The sequence below is a fragment of the Lepisosteus oculatus genome, chromosome 6 (genome assembly GCF_040954835.1).
Source record: "Lepisosteus oculatus isolate fLepOcu1 chromosome 6, fLepOcu1.hap2, whole genome shotgun sequence".
NCBI lineage: Eukaryota > Metazoa > Chordata > Actinopteri > Semionotiformes > Lepisosteidae > Lepisosteus > Lepisosteus oculatus.
In genome coordinates this window covers 47,409,906-47,428,811 of record NC_090701.1, presented here as the reverse complement: position 1 = coordinate 47,428,811, position 18,906 = coordinate 47,409,906, and the positions used below count along the sequence as shown (strand labels likewise).

At 37.7% G+C, this 18,906-nt stretch overlaps 1 protein-coding gene across 1 annotated transcript; it reads right to left on the bottom strand.

The window, feature by feature from the left end:
• Window positions 1-343: 343 nt before the first annotated feature.
• LOC107078117 (pancreatic progenitor cell differentiation and proliferation factor-like protein) lies at window positions 344-3,572 on the bottom strand. The gene is made up of 5 exons (XM_069191513.1): window positions 3,467-3,572; window positions 3,179-3,265; window positions 2,951-3,040; window positions 2,367-2,460; window positions 344-1,704 (listed from the first exon to the last, which is right to left on the bottom strand). The coding sequence occupies exons 2-5, from the start codon at window positions 3,231-3,233 to the stop codon at window positions 1,692-1,694; spliced, it is 252 nt and encodes an 83-aa protein (XP_069047614.1). The 5' UTR covers window positions 3,234-3,265; window positions 3,467-3,572; the 3' UTR covers window positions 344-1,691.
• Between the last annotated feature and the right edge of the window lie 15,334 nt (window positions 3,573-18,906).

Sequence of the window (18,906 nt, the reverse complement as noted above, 5' to 3'; positions counted from 1 at the left end):
GCCAGTTACATAATCATTTATACTAAAAGCACTGTATACATCAATACTTTAATAGTCACATTTTATTTGTCAAATGAATGGGTCAAGAATTCTTTTCTCTTTTCAGTAATTTACGAGATGTAATAGAGGACTGTGATATTAGCACATACAGTATTAAGGTCTAACCCTAAAATCCAAGACCTGGACCTTGACCCCCAACAGACAAATGGACACAAGACAGGCTAGAACCCCGGATGGGACACCTTACCATTGCTGGGGACAGACAGGGGAGATAATTCAGAAATGCCAGTTAAACTTGACAGTATGTCTTCGGAATATGGGAGGAAGCCAGCACACCAGCAAAAACATTCTTATATAAAAGTTTAATTGTACAAGGATACAAAAATTAAATACAAAAACATGAAAATTATAACATTTTTTAGTAAAAGATTTAAGATTTGTGCACAGGCTGAATCAATGAAAAGAGTAAAACTAACAATGGCAATTTGCTTCACTTAAGGGCATTACAGTCATCCTTAATATACCAGGATATTAAACATTAGAACAGCATAATGCAAAAAGGAGAAAGATTTTTATATACACACACACCAAATTAAGCAAATTGTTTTGTGGAAATGTCAAGTAACATGTCCATTTCATGAAATCAGTGACAACTTTCCCCAATATCATACACAAAATCTGGGCCATTTCTGGGAATAAAAGGTTTCTTTAAACAGGACATCTGGTGTGCAACAGGCATTATATGGGTAGATGTGGATGCTTAACATGATTCAATAGAACCTGTACTATCATCTAAAAAAATAAATGCATGTTGTCAAAATACTAATAAAAAAAAGAGCATCTTAAAGCAAATGTTTCAAGAGTCCCACATCCTACGTTCATCAAGGATTAACACAGCACTATCTTTCAGTAACTCACTGTTTCCAAATTTGATACCCAATTATCTTGGCACTATTCTGAAGACCTAACCCAGGTTGAAGTGACTAAAATACTTCAGTGACCATGCAGATTCAGGTGTATCTATGCCTTAATATTCATATTTTAAAAGGTGGCAAAATATACAACACAATCTACTAGTAGTCACCTCCACTGTGCACTTTTGACATTCAAGCAGATTTAATTTCTAGAATTAAAAAAACTAGCACAGATTTTATTTTAAAATGTAGGTCAAGGTATACCAATGCAATATCATTTAATATAGTAAAATATAACCAAATCTAATATGGTCATGGCATACAAATAAAAAGTTCAGTGCATAATCAAACTGCCCCCACCTTGTCTATAAACTTGAGGCCAACAAGTATAGAGTGAATGTCAAAGTCTTGGTATGAATTAAGTAGGTCACCTAAAACAGCACTTGTAGTCAGGTTCATATTTTTAAGTACAGACATCAAGCAGATTACCGTTTCAGTTTGCAAACTACCTGGCAACATATCAACAGCAAAGCTATATTCAGTTTCTGGGTCGTGCAGACGAAGTTCAGTTTTAACAACCTGAAACATGCTGATATGACACTTGGCAACCAAAATAAAAGTGTCTTTGGAACCTTGCAGATCTCCTGCCTCTCACTTTCCTTATGCACCACCCAGAAATTTGACAATTAGCCAGCAGTCAGAGTGAAGCACGACGTGATTCAGCAGTCAGAATTACTCCTTAGTCCTGCAGTGCGCAGGAACAGTCTTCAGCGTGCATTAACTGGTAGAGCTGCAGGGAGACAAAAGAAAGCGTACACTTCAACATTGGAAACACCAAAATCTCTTGTACAACTTGTCAAAGCTTGAAGTAATGGATGTTAAAATTTATAGCAAAAAAAAAATCATACTGTCCTAATAAATTCAGGCAAAACTTGTATGAAACTTTGAATAAATGCCTAGAGGCAGCAAGATACTGAGGTTCATCAGAAAAAAATTAGGTAACGTTTTACTTACCCAGAGTAGACAGTCAAGATAACTAAAACTGGGATAGCCAAATGAATTGCTTTTGGAAGCATTACTTTACAACACAAGAAACTGTAAATATACTGTACTTTAAACCAGTAATTTTATTTGTTTCATGGACAGGTGCATCCTGCTTTCTATCAATACATGTTATGGGATACATGCATGACACTGAACAATTGATATATTAAGTTTCAATCTTGTTTGTTAGCAGATATGCACTTTGTTTTCGGCATTTTCCCTTAGACCTGAAATTACGTATATTATAGCACCCCAATATCTAGAGATACCCACTCTCAAGTAGACATCTACACTTTTAACTCTTTCCTTTAGATAGTCAAAGTTGTTGGATATTCTACCATCTGATCTCCTCTAGGAATGACTTGGACACCATTGATACATTTTCATTGCAGTTTACATCATCCTTACCTGCTTGTAGGAGGTTCTGAAGTACTTTGATGATGTGCTTCACAAACAAAGAAGTTCTTCAGCCACCAGCACTTCTCAAATGGAACTTGTATACCTTACCACCGTAACACAAAGACACAGAGTTGAGAAAACTGACTGGCCCAGTTTGAGGCTTAGTTTTTATTTTGCATTCTCATATTTTTTCCCCCCCAAAGTCCAGGAAAGCATTTATATGTGCAGTATACAGGTATTCTGCGTTTACAGCGAGTGAACCAATTAACGTCAAATAGGAAATGTATTTAGATTTAAAAAGACAAATTAAACATCTACACATTTTTAAATCTGCAACATACAAGTATTATTTTGATCATTAAAAAACATTCTATAACAGTATTCTAGGTGTAAAATGTACCTACACAAAATAATGCATGCATAATTAACTGATATCCCATTACCTTCATATTATCTGATCGGGACAAAATTCACCAATAGCTTCAATTACTGTACAATTAAATTATTTCCTCTAAAACTATCACATTAACACGCAACCGCGGACGTACACAAATATATAAGCAAAACTTTTAAGCAGAACTCTCAATGCCTACCTTGTGAAACAGGGGCCTTTTCATGATCACCAGAGTAGTCGCAACTGGAAGAGCTTGTAGATGAATTGCTTGAAGTAGAATTCAAGCGAGCTACGAGACAAAAACTAAATTTTGGCGTTTTGTATCAACTGTCTATGAACAATCAAACTACGAACGAATCCAACCAGACCTACGTAAGCAACCCAAACTAGTAGTAGATCAATACACTTACAAATAAATGAAACTTACTTCGGTAAAACTGATTTCTTGCAAGAAGGCAGCCAGCCGATGGAACAGATGCCATTTTCAATGCTGTTCACGGATGCAAACAATTACCTAGAAAGTAAAAATATCTGAGTTGGCATAACAGCTTTGAATTAAGTCTGCAAATACGCTGACGCTAAAAAAAAAAAACCTTAGCACGAAACTGAAAACTTATCTAAAACTAAGAAATTCCCGATTTGATTAAAGTATAGAATTTTACAGAAATAAACTTCGCAAGCAGAAAAAAAAGCTATGCGTTTCAGAAAGACTTACATTGACTTTTCAGCTTTCTTCTTGGTCAGTCCCTTCCTACTGTAGTTTTCTCCCGAGACGTTTTGAAAGAAGGCGCAGACCCCGCTGTTTTATAAAGCTTGGGGCAGGGCTGTAAATAGTGAGCGGCAGGCTCGCACGTGGACAGAGCGCCGCGGAAGGAAACAAACTGGATGGCTGCGTGCCACAGCAGCACAAAGGGCAACACGGGTCTGTGACTGGAGCAAGGACGGTGTGTACTTGGCGCAAAACAGAATACATGATTCATTTCACGGCTACGCCAACGAGGCATTCCCTCTTAACGTAATTAATACGGTAAATGCCAATAGCTTTTAATTTGACTACTAGGGATCTTACAATGAGACACAGTACATTTCTGTTTTAACTATAATAATATTATGTTCGTTCTGAATATCTGACCCCTTGAGCAGCAATGCATCACAAAATAACAATCCTGTGCAGGGTATCTCCGTTGCTTTGCATTAATTAATACATTTTTTAAACATCTTTTCTCTTCATTAATACTGTGAGGTAATGATGCAGGCTTCCATAAAACTGTGAATGCACAGAAATTGTTTTAGTACAATTTGTACGTGGAACCGCCAGATACAGTACTCATACTATTTAGCACTTTAATGTGAAACGTTTGCTTACTCAATGAATATTGTGGCAAGCCCGGTTCCGTGTAGGTGGTGTGGGGAATAACAGGCTGGGGACAACTGCTTCAGGCTCACTGACAGGTTTATTGTCCTTCTCATTACAGTGGGGCGTGTTAGTCATGGTGCAGGAAAATAGCTGGGAAGTTAAAGGGAGAGAGAGAGGCACAGGCATGCTGTGGATGCACATGAGGGGGAAGAGACAGAGGATCTCTCCCTGTTTTTGTAGAGGGACGGGCAGGAAAGGGTCAGTCTTGAAGGGTCAAGGGAAAAGGTCACGGGGACAGTCCAACACTTTGGGTGAGGAAAGCTGTCCCCCCCCCTGAGGGAGACTTCAGAATTCCAGAGTTTGTTTGACAGTCTTTCCTCAATTCCTGGGAGCAGCAAGGGTCTGGTGTGAGGAGGAAATATCGACCTCAGAGTTATCTTTTCCAGTAGAGGGAACCTACTGTTGGAGCAAGTGTGGACTATTGTCCAGGCAGCATCCACGGATCCCACAAAGCTCGACTAAGTAGTCATGGACAGTCTTACCGAGTCTCTGAGGGATGGGGGGCAGGGGGGGGCATACAGCTGCCTTATCCTCCACAGGACACAGAGAAGCCTGCACCCACTTTTTGACCTTTGTAAGCCTGTTTGCTGTCTGTCCTCTCTGGAGAGCGCAGGCTCTGGCTATGGGTCTATGCAGCGAATATCAGTGTTATCCCCTTTGCACCCACTCTCTGCCCATCCCAAGTCCAGTTTCATTTCTCTTGCTGTCCTCTTTGGAGGGCGTGGGCACTAACAGCAGGTTCCAGTGGCTTGAGGTCGGTTTGGTGCGAATGCAGAACAAGACAATATATTTCCCGTAATGGGGTGATGTCCATAATACAAAGAGAGATCATGGAATGATATATACAAGAAAAATAACATTGTGATATTCTTAATGAATGCTCCCTTTTTGCTCTACATTTCAGCGACTTGGGGAAGAAAGATAAATAAAGGCACTTTTTCGATGAACACAAAACGGATCTAATGCTCTTTTTGCAACACATACTGAGTGGGTGATGGCATACTATATAGCATTCTCTAGCACGGCAAGAGGTGTGCCCACAAGGCTTTGTGTGTATACACTAAAATGCACTTTTGTTCTGACCAGAGTGTAGTCCAGCCTTGTACCTAGGGCCTGCTGGATTAGGATCAGCGATGTTTTATCAGGCATTCTACTATTGTTAGATACAATATGTACTGTTTATATACTGTAAAAGTATTGTAAAATGTACCGATTGAGCTAGGTGTAGAAAACTCAATCCATGCCGCTCCCCAAGGACTAGTTGTTGTGAACTCCTGGAACCAGTTTCTTAATGATGTGAAGCTCTGGATCTCGAAACATGCTGATAGTAGTCATGCCCTTGCTGTATATCAGATTCAGGCATTTCGATAATTAAGTCACATGTTGGGCATCCAATGCAGTTAAAGGATAACTCTGGGAATTGGAGCCAGGAATTCTTACAGTGCATACGGTAAGTCCCTGAAGGACACAATTCGGGAATAAAAAAGAGTGCCGGGCACTCATGTTTTGGGAACATTGGGTATGGGTTTTTTTTTGCGCAACAGTTGGTGAAACAAAAAAAGTATCTAAAAGATTCAATGTTGTTCTGAAACACCTGTCAAGATGGAAGGAAATTAGGACAGATGCTATGATACAGATATTATTCTACCTCCGAAATGTCTACGTTTGTTAAATTCTTAGGGGAAAATGCAGCTTTAGAAATCACTGCCTTACTGAAATAGGGTGAGCATTCAATAATATTTTAAAAGAAGTTACATTCCCCAGAAATGTGACCACCTAGTGAGTTTTATAAAGAGTGGTGAGGGGCCTTTTTGTGTGGAAGGAAGTGATGCTCATGATTCCCCAGCAGCTAAAAGTGGTGAGATAATGTCAAAGCCTATTCATATGCAATGCCAGATATCTCTGGATCCAGTGGCACAAAGTTTCATTGTCCCAGGATTGAGAAATATTAAATATGTTGTAACTTTGAAATCTCGGTAAAACTGCTTTTGTGACAGTAACAGAGAACGCTACTACATTCTTGCAGCCAGTCCTTGGGATTAAAAGGCTCTAAGAAAGCCCGTCACCCGATATTTATCACAGTTTAAGAGTAGAAAGAGTTGCGATGCACAAGCTGGAACAAAGAAACCAAGAAAAGGGAGGGCATTGAAGTAACACCAGCATGTGTTTGAGTTATTTTGGTTTGTGCAATCTCTCAAACAAAGCCAGGAGAACCACATGGAAATTCAGAATCCTCTGAGTCTTGACGTCATGTGCAAAGTTTGTTGGCTGCACTACCCAAGGCAGGGGTCTTCCACAGGGGTAAAGGCAAAGAGCTTGAATACCTGTAGTGAACAGAGCAAATGAATGCCCAATGATTCCTTTCCCCGGCAGTTCTTCACCAGGGCTAAACTACTGGATTTTAATTAGGAATACTTCTAATTAAAAACGTGAAATAGGTTACAAATAGCAACAAGAATGAGATATTGAATTCCATTATACCTCTGTGGGTTGCAATAGCATTTAAACTTTAAAGACTCAGAAGCCTTAATAAAATGATAACACTGATAGGACTGTTAACACAGTAATCATGTAGAACATGAGTGTTTTTGTAGAATTGGAGACAAAAAGAAGCAAAAATACTTAATACAGAAAAATGTTCATAGGAATAAGGAAGGAAGGTTTTAAGGGACTGATTTTAAGTGCTGTGGCAAAGTGCTCAGAGCTCTCATACTAATTAGTGAACATATCAAATGAATGACTAGGTGTGTGATATTTCGAGTGTTAATTACTTATTTCTTACATTTCTGCCCCAGTACAAAAGTAATGTATTTTAATTACAATCATGTTTACCTGACAGACTACTCGGGAATGAATTGTTGATGGTTGAGTTCAAACTTGCCTTATTATGGAAGTCTGGGTAACTTTGTAGTATACAGTACTAAAAGGGATTTTTTATTGTTTAAAGAAACTTGTAGAAAGGATTAAAAATAGAACAGTGTGATAAATATATTTTTTGATCATTTTAAGAAAATGGTAAATGCCAAAACATCTCTTAAGTTATTTCCTTATTTCATCCTTGGAGACTGGAGATTCGGTACAACCTGGAAATAGAACTATAGAACAGACCTTGAGTTTTGGTAAATAAAAGTTCACCACTGTCTATGGAGTGATACTGTACTATCAATAGCAATCAGGTTGTTTGAATCCATGCAGGGGTAGTGCTAACATCATAATACGTTTTTTTAAGACAGAAATATCCCATTAAAGAAAATATGTAAAAACTTCAGAATAACACCATATTCCATTCAGTTTTGTTGTTGACATACAGTATGTTTTAAAAGAAAATAATACAAACTACCATACAGGAGTTTGACAGTGGCAAGAAAAAAAGATCATATTCCAATAGGTTTTTAAAACACAATTATTTTAAGGTTGCCGTGGAGTGTGATCTTCAAAAAAATCTTTAACAAATTGAACATATCCGACTGCAGACATTATTGCTGTCCATTGCAGGAAGGATCGAAAGAATATTATGAAAATTCTCACGATCCATCTTTTTGTTAAGGAACTTTTTCCTAGAATCCTACTGTGGGTGCAGATTTTCTTTACTTTGTAGTGCATGACTTGACATGGGTGTTTGACTTTTTGTTGTGATATTAAGGAAGATCCTTCTGAACTATAGATATCCTCTAACATTTGTCAGCATCCTACACCTGTTACAAGATAATATGCATGCTATTTTGAATCTATTTTATGTGAGAGTCCCAGAGAGTTTTGAAGTCTAAGAGAGATACCTTTTTAGAGAGTGTGTTTGGAAGCCAATTAGCAGTTTAATATTAACAGCAAGGAACTTGTTGAGGAAGTGTAGTCAGAAGTTCAAAGAGGAGCTAAATTTTAGTTTTGAGATAATCAGTTTTGGATTATTTTTTGCAGACTGTAAATAAAAGCACTAGTTTGTTCCTTAGACACACAAGCTGTGTTTTCTTGGGCCTGCTTATTTTTAAGATCCTGTTACAACACCCCAACCCCTAAGTGTCTCACTGTTGCCAATAGTAGACTTTCAATTCAGCATTTATGAGACTACAACTCCAAGAATGCTATAGGGGCAATTAGAGGACTGGGTAGTTAATCACTATTGTTTTCCTTTCTGTCTGAGACTGTGAATAAAAGGATATAACAACGTTCAACAATCTGCTGAGGAAAAAAAATATGAAGAGTTGTTAAGGTTCTTTTGTTAGATGTAAAATGCTTGGTTTCCTTTAATGGTTGGAAAGGGAGCTAGTTTCCTTTAATGGTTGGAAAGGGAGTTAACTACCCAACACCATAGTTATTATTGTGTATTTAATTTTATTGAGGATTCCATGGAGGGGGTTAAGATTCTTCATCCTTCTTTTTTCAGTTTGTTTAAATTGTTAACATTTTACTTGGCATTGTAAATAAAGGCCAGTTTGACACCTGCGTTGATTTACTTTGCAGTGTGGAGCTCTATTTCTTTCTTATAAAGGAAAAATTAAAAGTGTTTTGCTCTGGTTACCAGCAACCCCATATCATCTCAACACATATGTATATATTCAAAAGAAGCTTTTAATTTAATTGCAACACATTTCCAAAGATATCAAGAAAATCCATTTGCATGCATGATTATTAGGGCTTAGTTCTTACTAACAATTATATTAAATATATTAAATACTTTTTCAGTACTGTGATCAGCGTGAGTAAAAACAAAGATAAAAAATTATACTTTGCAAGTATTGTTAGTCATTGTTAGTTAGTCATGGAAATTAATGATTGCTTGCCAGTACTGTAACAAAGAGACCTTGGACAGAAGCCAGTTTACTCTCATTCTGCAGCTGTTTTTAGACACTTCTGGCTTCCCAGCAGATACCTTTTCATTGCAGGCTTTTTGGAGTTATAAGTATTATGGAGGAGCACACCTTAATGGAGAAGATTTGGCTTAGTGAAAACAAATATAGTATGTGTGTGGCATATATCAGATGATATGCTGTAGGATATTACTGTACATTAGTAATGGGGAGCCATGCCCATTCTCTAATAGGGTTGACTGTTGATGGACACCTATACTATATGTAAATGACATGTAAGGTACTATATGTGGAGCATGCAAAGGGTAGTTCTAAGCTGAAAACACTTAATGGTGTTGTCCCACAGGTCTTGGGTCCTGGTTTTGATTAAGATGCTTTCTTTTTAGAGTTTGCATTATCTCTTCCATGTCTCCTTGGGGTGTTTTTATTAACTCTAGTTTCTTCCTGATGTCCAGATATATGCTGTCTGTGTTAATTGGTGTTTCTGAACTGCTCTGCACTTCAGAAATGCATGTCTGTGTGTCTGTCCAGAGTATAGTCCCACTATGCCTGTTTCCACCAGCCTAGGCTCCATCTCAGAACAACCAACTAAGCATAAAGCAGTACCTGAAACCAAGTTTACTGTATCTGCATCTTGGCTTAATGAATTTTCATAGCATTCTTTAAAAAAAGTGAACATTGCCTCATTTACCACTGCTGAGGCTAGATTCCCATGTGGGTTTCCTTCTATCTAACCACCCCTGTTCTTACAGCAACTGCAGGTTTCTGTGCTAAATGCATGTGAATCTATCAAACCCTGCATTCTTTGCAACCCAATTCTGTCATTACACATTCAAAGAGGTTATGCAAAAAAAAAATAGTCCTTCTACAGTGTACAATAATGAGATTGGCCTAAATCGGTCATCCTATAAGAGTGTGATTCATTTTTTATCCCTTGCTAAGTACAGATTGCATAAGGATTTTGCATGTTGATTAGGTGCTTTCTTGGTTGTGAACTTTTTTGCTTGTATCTGAATTCAGTAGATGGAACCGCAAGTTTTTGAAAACCTCATATTACTTGTGATTGAAATGAAGAGTTGGAGTGTAGTAAAATCAACATTTGCTATATATTTACACTCAGTATTCTGATAGGAGGAAGATGTTTACGTCACCTAGTCATTAGCATCCTAGTTTTCTAGGGTCATTAGCTCTTTACATAATGCATATGGTCTCATAGATTAAAACCACCTTTTAAGCTGAGGCATGTAAAGTATTTTGAAATATCACCATTTTTAATCTGTACAAATCGTATGATTCTGTGTGTTATCTGTTTTTTGCTTATTGTATCCTTTAAAATAAGATTAATCCATCTGTTTTCTAACTGCTTTATCCAATACAAGGCACCTTTTCCTGCAAAGCAATGGACATAAAGAATGATACAGCCTGACTGGGATGCCAGTTCATTGCAGAGCACACACACACAAAAAAAAGACACACATATGCACAAATTCACACAAGGGCCAATCCTCCAAGAAGCCAATTAACCTACAAGCATTTCTTTGGAATGTAGGAGGAAATCCACACAAACATGAGGAGAATAAACAAACTACACTCAGAACAAAAGAATACAATTCCTTCTCCATGTGTATGATGTCCTAACAAGTCCCACAAACATCGTTCCTTTGGGGCTAAATGAAGATCCAAACTACATATGCTGCAGGAAGTCAGCAAACCTAGAACACATCCTGTGAACCTGTAGCAAAGCATTCTCAGAGGGAAGATACTGCAGGAGACATGACAAAGTCCTTATCAATGGTGAGCCACCTGGAGGTAGCTATCCAGAAATCCATCTACAAAGGGCCCACCCTCATCCAGGTGTCAGAAGCAAGGAGACAAGGTCCAACACCAAGGATAGTGGCTTGCTAGGGATGGCCACACGGAAACTGAAGCAGGTTGTTATCCCAGGCCAGTCACCGTGGAGGGAGCTGAAGATGTGGGCCAATATGAGGCCAGAATCCAAAAAGACTTTGCCAGGCAGTGGGGCAACAGGCAGAGGAGGTATAACAACGGCTGTGGGAGAGGAGGGAGGAGCAATGGTTCAGTCACCTGGCTCAGGCTATATTAGAGATTTAGTATTTTACTCACAAAAAGTACCTCCAGAATTATGATTTAACTGAGTTAGTCAGTTAAACAAGTTTATTATTTCAGGTACTGCCCAACATACTGTATACAGTATATGAATGACTTCGCTGACACTTTGTTTAGAAATGATTACGGTAATATTAGAACCGTGTAACATTTAAGACGCCTAAATGCTTAATGCTTAAACACCCATTTATTTCAAGAACTAGAATGTAGCAGATTGTAATACTCAAAAACACAGTATATCCAATGACTTAATATCATTCACTTATTCCGCTAAACATTTTCCAAAACAGTTACTACAGAAAGTGTATCTATATGTACAAGATGGTCAACATCAGTGTTTTTACCAGTGTTCTTCTTTATTAATTTTCTAACTTCACTTTAATGTTTTGGTAAAACGTTTTTGCTTCCCAGGTCTGAAATTTAAGTACAGCACTCAAGTTCATAAGCTCCAAAACATCCAAATCCAAATTGGTGATATTGTGTAGTTCAAATGTTCATATGAGATTTTATGCCAATACAATTACAGTGATACATACTAACAATGACCAGATTTTGAGATATAACTTAAAAAATACTAGAACAAATACCAGAAATAAAAGGATAGAGCCTATGGCTTAACTTTCTTCATGTTCAAAGATGGCTTGTATTTAATGAGGTTTAAATCTGAGGAAAAAATCAAGAGCATTTTCTGAGATAATACCAGAAAGTAAAGAAATATAATTAGATTCTACAAAATACAGTAATCCGGTATCTTAAAGCATAACAGAAATGATAGAAAGCACATGTAGTAAACAATATGGGCTTTTATTATGATACTAAGAAAACTTTCTCAGTCTGCAATATTAAAAAAGTGTTAACAGACTGTTGTGACCTTTATCCTATTGGGCTCTATGCCCCTTGTTTGTACAATACTTAAGAATGTTTTATTTTAAGCGGGCTGCACTGTGACTATTTATATAAGGGTTCAACTGTGTTTGCAAATATAAAAAAGGACATGACTTGGAACAGCTTTGAGTTTAACAGAAAATGCCCTCTTTATATAATCCATGTAAGACACCATATTATCTAGTCATGAAACTGTAGAAGAAGAAATGTATGTTATTTACATTATGTAGACAATGTGGGGAAGCAAAAAAAAAGGGAAACATAATCTCATGATATACCGTGAAGCTAAAATTGCACAATGTACAAGTAAGATCTAACTTGTCTGGAGAAGACAGTCCACACGCTTTATTAAATAAATGTACACCTTTTTGTTTACACTTCTACTTTTCTATTTGATTACTCTTGTTTTGTAGGAATAGGTTGTAGTAGATGTGGCAGCTCAAACATTTTGATATTGACACTCCCAGTCCTATGGAGGTATTAATAACAGTAAAATAGAAAGGCTTCTTTCTATAGAAACCACTCAAATTTCACTTTTAATAATAATAATAATAATAATAATAATAATGATCTTGATCTTGATCTTTAGAAGATATCACCAGAACTGTGACTAGATAATTTTTCAATTGTAGGTAAGTGGAACAGACTACTAATCCTGCTCTTATAAAGAACACAGATACTGGAGATAATTACATACTCCTACAGAAACTATTTAAGATGTCTGTTCTTGCTCACTTTCAGTACCATAAAAGCCGAATACTATAACACTTTTGCATTTGTAAGAAAGAGGTGGGAGTAAAAAAAATCCTGAGCTATGGGCTTTCTGCATGCTTGGAACAGAACTGTGTCTGGCAGGAGTCTGGGCCATTATGGGCTTATGTTAACCATAGTGTGGCTGTTATACTGTAGTTATTGACTGTTTTCACTGAATATTATTTTTTGATTATGTTAATATCTCTTATTTACTTTCTGCCTGGTTTGAACATCTTTATCTGTATCTTTATTGTTATGCTACTGTTAAGTCTATATGGATAATCACTCACTAAGGCTAACATGTTCTGGGATTCCCTAAGAGGTCAGTTAAGGTGAGCTGCAAATAGGAAAACTGGTGTCGAAACTCCTTAGCCACAGATGATGTACATCTTCCCTTGAGGGGGTAATGAATATCAGCAGTAGAAACTGAAATAGTAGACATGGTTAGTGATTTTTTAATATTTCATGGTTTTCCAGTTTGTCAGAGCACCTAGAACAAGAAATGTTTGTACAGATCTTGTCTAATCCAATAAGACAGAGTGAGAAAAAACAAAGGTGAGAAAACCATTAGGCCCTGTGATTATAATATGGTGCACTTATATATTTTGAAACTACAAGTTGAGTCCAAAGCAAAAGTTTACAATTTACAAAGTCAGCAGACTTTGAAGGAATAAGAAATGGTTTAAGAGTAAGTAACACGGGATAGGATAGACATGGAATTAGTGGAAAAAGTATGGAAACACTTTAATAATGATTAATAATAATTGCTTACACTTATAAAGCGCTTTTCTGGACACTCCACTCAAAGCGCTTTACAGGTAATGGGGATCCCCTCCACCACCAATGTGCAGCCCCATCTGGATGATGGGACAGCAGCCAGAGTGCACCAGAACGCTCACCACACACCAGCTATTAGTGGGAAGGAGAACAGAGTGATGTAGGCAATTTTATAGATGGGGATTATTAGGAGGCCATGATTGGTAAGTGCCAATGGGAAGTTTGGCCAGGATGCCGGGGTTACACCCCTACTCTTTTCAAGAAACGCCCTGGGATTTTTAATGACCACAGAGAGTCAGGACCTTGGTTTTACATCTCATCCGAAGGACGGTGCCTTTTTACAGTATAGTGTCCCGATCACTATAGTGGGGCATTAAGACCCACATGGACAGCAGGGTGAGCACCCCTTCTCGCCCCACTAACACCTCTTTCAGCAGCAACCTTAGTGTTTCCCAGGAGGTCTCCCATCCAGGTACTGAGCAGGCTCACACCCGCTGAGTTTCAGTGGGTTGCCAGTTGTGAGTTGCAGGGTGATATGGCTGCTGGCTATAACTTTAACCACATTCTATTTGAGTCACAGAACAAATTAATCCCAAAAGTGAGTAAATTAAAAGCTAAAAATGAGTGTTTCCAAATGGTTCAACAAATCCTCCTCCTCCCCATGGCACTAAGGCTCTTGTAGAGCCCTGGCCTCCTAAACCACCCTCCTTCTTGCGTCTCGGTCTTTACCATCCTCTCACTCTCAGCTTTCTGAGGTCTTCTTCAACATCGTCCATCCATCTCTTGCAGGAGATGCCCCTTGAAGCCCCCTTCCTTCCAGCTTTTGAGGGCAGGCTCTCCGTACCCCTCTGGTATCGTCCATTCGCTCTAGATGGCCAAGCCAGTGTAGTCGTGCAGCTCTTACCTCCCTGGTTATTGGGGGATCCTCATACAGCTCGTAGAGCTGGACATTAGTTGTTTTTCACAACTCTCCTCCTTCCTGGACTGGCCTGTAGATCTTTCGGAGGATCTTTTTCTCCTACGTGTTTAAGCGTTCCGCATCTCGCTTTGTCAGCACCCATGTCTCCGCTGTGAAGGTAACCACAGGGCGGATGACGGTCCGATATATCACATTCTTTATTTTCCTTGATAAAAGTCTGGTCTTCATTAGGTCCCGCACACTAAAGTAGCATTGATTTCCTGCATTGTTTCTCTTTATAATTCCCAGGATGTTTTCATTTTTCTCGGAGAGCAGCGGACCCAGGTATTTAAAAAGTACTGACTTTGTTGAACTGGTAGCCCTGGATTTCGAGCAGAGCATCACCAGTGATGGTGCCCTTCCTGATCATCACCATGTTTTTGGTCTTCGCCATATTGATGGTCAGCCTAGCCCCGGTCGATGCTTCTTCCAGCTAATAAAGTGTCCGGACGTTCCTACCCAACAAATCGACATAATCAGTTCAACAAATCAGTTAGGCAAAATAACAGTTGAAAAGAAACAGGTATTAGAAAGGCCAAGAGAGAAATTGAAAAGGAATATTGCAATGGAAGTTAAAATATCTAATAAGTTATTTCAGTACTACAGCAGCAACAGAACCATCATGGCTGAAGTAAAATACATCCCGGACAAAAATGGGAAACTTCTAGACAATAGAAGGGAAATGACTGATGTACTGCATATTTAACTCACATATAATGAAGAACTGAACAAATAGACTCATACAGCAAACGAACAAAGTTCTGTATTAAACAGCATTAGCAAAGATGAGGTACAAGTGTTTCAGGTAATTAAAGCACTGAAGATTAATAAACCTCCAGGGTCTGATGGTATCTTACCAATTGTTTTCAAGAAAACAAGGGATGTTATTCAGAAATCATTGTTACAACACATACAACAATAGCTCAGGACAGGGGTAGTGTACAGGGACAGGAGACTTTCTAATTTAGTACCCATCCACAAAAAAGATGGGAAAAACTGGTTCAAGTAAGTATAGACCAATAAGTCAGACTTCTATTACATGCAATATTATATAAGAAATTCTAGGGACTAAATAAAAGGCTAGCCTGTTTAATACTAAGGGAAATTATTACACTATGAAATAAGCATTATTAAAGATTACTAATAATCTTTCTCTTACCTCAACCAAACAACATGGGCTTATGTGAAAATCATAGGCGTGCAACTGATGTATTTTAAGTCTGACATTAATTGTAATCTTTGTATTCCCTGAGTGAATGGTCAATCTTTCATATCACACCTGATTTAATTCACAATATACCCAATTTAACTATTGGCTTGTTATTCGTGTTTTGGTATTCTACAAATAAATTGTGTATTGTACATTTAGAATCCATTGAGACTGTGAGTTTGTGTTTGATTAATTCCTAACAGTCGTCAAAGCACTCTACCATGCTAATTTCTAATAGTTTTAGTAAATTAAAAACACTCACATCACTACAAGTAAGTCCTATAAGTCTTAGTAAATCATCCAGATAGACAGGAATTTCTTGCTAATATCTTGCAACTTGTTTAAAATTTTTATAGCATGGAAAAGTCTTTGTCACCTGACTTGCAGATACTGTACAGTATGTTCTCTAATTCTGAGAAAGTAGATGCTTTGTTGTCTTCTCTGCATATGATCAGTCAGCCTTTTAACGTATCCACCTACAGCCCATATAAGGCAGCTCCTTATGTTGGTGGTTAGCGTTGGAGTCTTTCCTTTGGTATTCCTGTAATATTCATTTTGACATTGAATAGAATTATTATTGTATCTTAATGCTGCTTTATCTATGCACATTTTCATTAGTGACACAACGTCACATCAAAATACCAACTGAATGATACAGTACAGTATGCAGCTAGCCACATGATGTAAAAAATATACATTAGTTAAATAAAATACCGAGGAAAGCTGACAGAATAAAGCCATAAACCAAGCAGAAAAGGAGACAGCAACTGCAATCTCAAGCTGATCTTCTGTGACAGAACCCAGTGGGAGAATAATAATAATGTCAAAACACCACACCACAACTGGCAAAATAAAAGCAAATTTCTCTAGATATTTGGCTCTGCATGTACTTCTATAGCCAGCATGATCCACGGGCACTGTTCTGGGAAGGACAGAGAGAATAGCAAAGGTAGTGTTGTGAGATACACTGGTATAAATTCAGCTAGAAAGGCAAGAGGCCTGGGATCTCCCAGCAGGTGAGTGCAGCTGTTAGCTGTGACTACTGAGAATCTGAACAGCAGGGGTCAGAGCAGGAATAAAACCTCCAGAGTGCAAGTCTCATGTCTCCTTGTTTCCAATAAGCCATTGTAAACTATCCACTGCTGTTTGATTGGCCGATCGCAGCTTGAAGGAACTTTACAATGTCACCTTGAATCAGTGTCCTATTCTGAAAATATATATGTGCAGTCATATACTGTATACACTACTAAGTATAAGCAATTATGTGTCTTTACATACAAGCAAACTCATTACATGCCGTGATGGTTTTATGTTTTAGATGTGTCATTCAAAGTGGATGGTCATAAATACCCTGCCTACTGAAAATGGGATTTATTCCTTAGATGTAAAATCGTCCATTTATATTCTGAGCCCAGTAAATAAAGCTGTTTAAACTGATTCCAGTAGGAGAAGGTAATATTTTGTAATGCCAAATGCAATCATTGAAATGAAACAATTAGTGTAACTCCAATTTCTAACAAAATCTTTATGCTCAAAAGTATTAATAAAAAGTCAAGATTCATGCGATTATCATTGATTTTGTGTTGCCTTGGTCTTTCTGCTATAAATGGAAAATTAAATGGTGGTAATTGTAAAACCCGTTTGTTTGTTATACTGTTATGCTGGCCGAAAGAAGGATGAGATACTGTAACCGTCTGCTTTGGACCTCTTCAGGGATTGTGGCAATGTTCCACAGTGAGGTGGGTCAGGCTGCAACATTCTCTTTCAAGCTTTAGACAGTGCCTTGAGCAGGTGAACAAAAATAAATACAGCAATAAGAAGCCTTTGTTGTGAATCTAAATCCATACACAGCTGGAAAGAAGATGAGTAACAGGTGAATGTATCAACAGTTTGTTTTGTTGTTATTGGAAAAAGGATTAGCAAAACAAAAATGTAAGAAACTATTTCATGCTGAGAAAACAGGGTAGTCTTAGAAATACTGGAACAGGTCTGAAGGGATTATCTATTCATACAACTGTCAGTTCGGAGACTTTGTGTTCATTTGTCCCTACTCAGTATTTCAAGCCTCCTTTTTTCACGCAAAATGACAATACAAGCCTCAGCCAAGAACACCACTGTGACTCATTCACTAACTTTTAAACAGATTTACAAACGACATAAATCATACCATATTCTGCATCCCTGTATCCTTTTCAGATTTGAAAAAAGTAAATTGAAAAATATTATTATTATTATTATTATATATTGCACAATATTCTGGGTGAGTTACAATATTTCCCTGAATTCCTACATTCCTAAAGCAATCAGACTTACCTCATTGTATTCATTTGTGAAATCTGGCTATTCCCTTAGGAAAACTAAAAACAGTTTACAGCTCTCTCTCTCTCTCTTTCAATAAATGACCTGCCTGACTATGATTACAGCAGATTGCCATCCGCCCCAGATTCCCTAACTGCAGTGTTTCTTGCCACCTGTGCTTCTTGGAACAACAGAGCTGTTGGAAAGCCTTGGAAAGGCTTACTGTCTCCTGCCATAAACTGTCCTTGCTAGTGATTCCTGCTGCTAATGCACATTGGCTATAGTTTGCTTCCCTTTCTTCCAGAGAATAACAGTTTGCACTTGCCTTTGTTTAACTATGGAATATTTTCAAAGAGTCGCCATGCATTTTACATTCATTCAGGTCGTGTGTCTTCATCATGTGTTACAATGTAAGATGTATGACAACTCGGGTGTAAAAGGATATGAAAAAGGGTTGTGAGTGATACACAAATATTCCAACCTCTAAAGAAAACCAAAGGATAGTGTCTCTAACACAATAACAGGACATTTACAGATGATTAAAGAGATCCAGTGAGTTGACTTTATTGAAGCCTTTGATGCTTTGAAGGATTTTGCCTAAATCCTCATGATGTGTGCTCTTTGTTTAATCCAGTGCCAAGATGTATTAATACACCATTAAAAGATAAACTGACTGCATAAAAACAGTAAACCTTGGTTGACCCAAACAGACAAAAATGACAGTAGAAACAAACAATATGAATGTCTTTATTTACAGTATTTATACTAATGGAAAAAATAAATGCAACATTTTCTGGAATGAGAATACTATAATTATAGCTTATGTACTTTCACAAAAAGTTGTCAATATGTTTTAAGGCCTCTGACCAGCAATACAGCATTGCAGCTAGCCAATCACACGAAAGCTCGTTAGGTGTACTTTTAC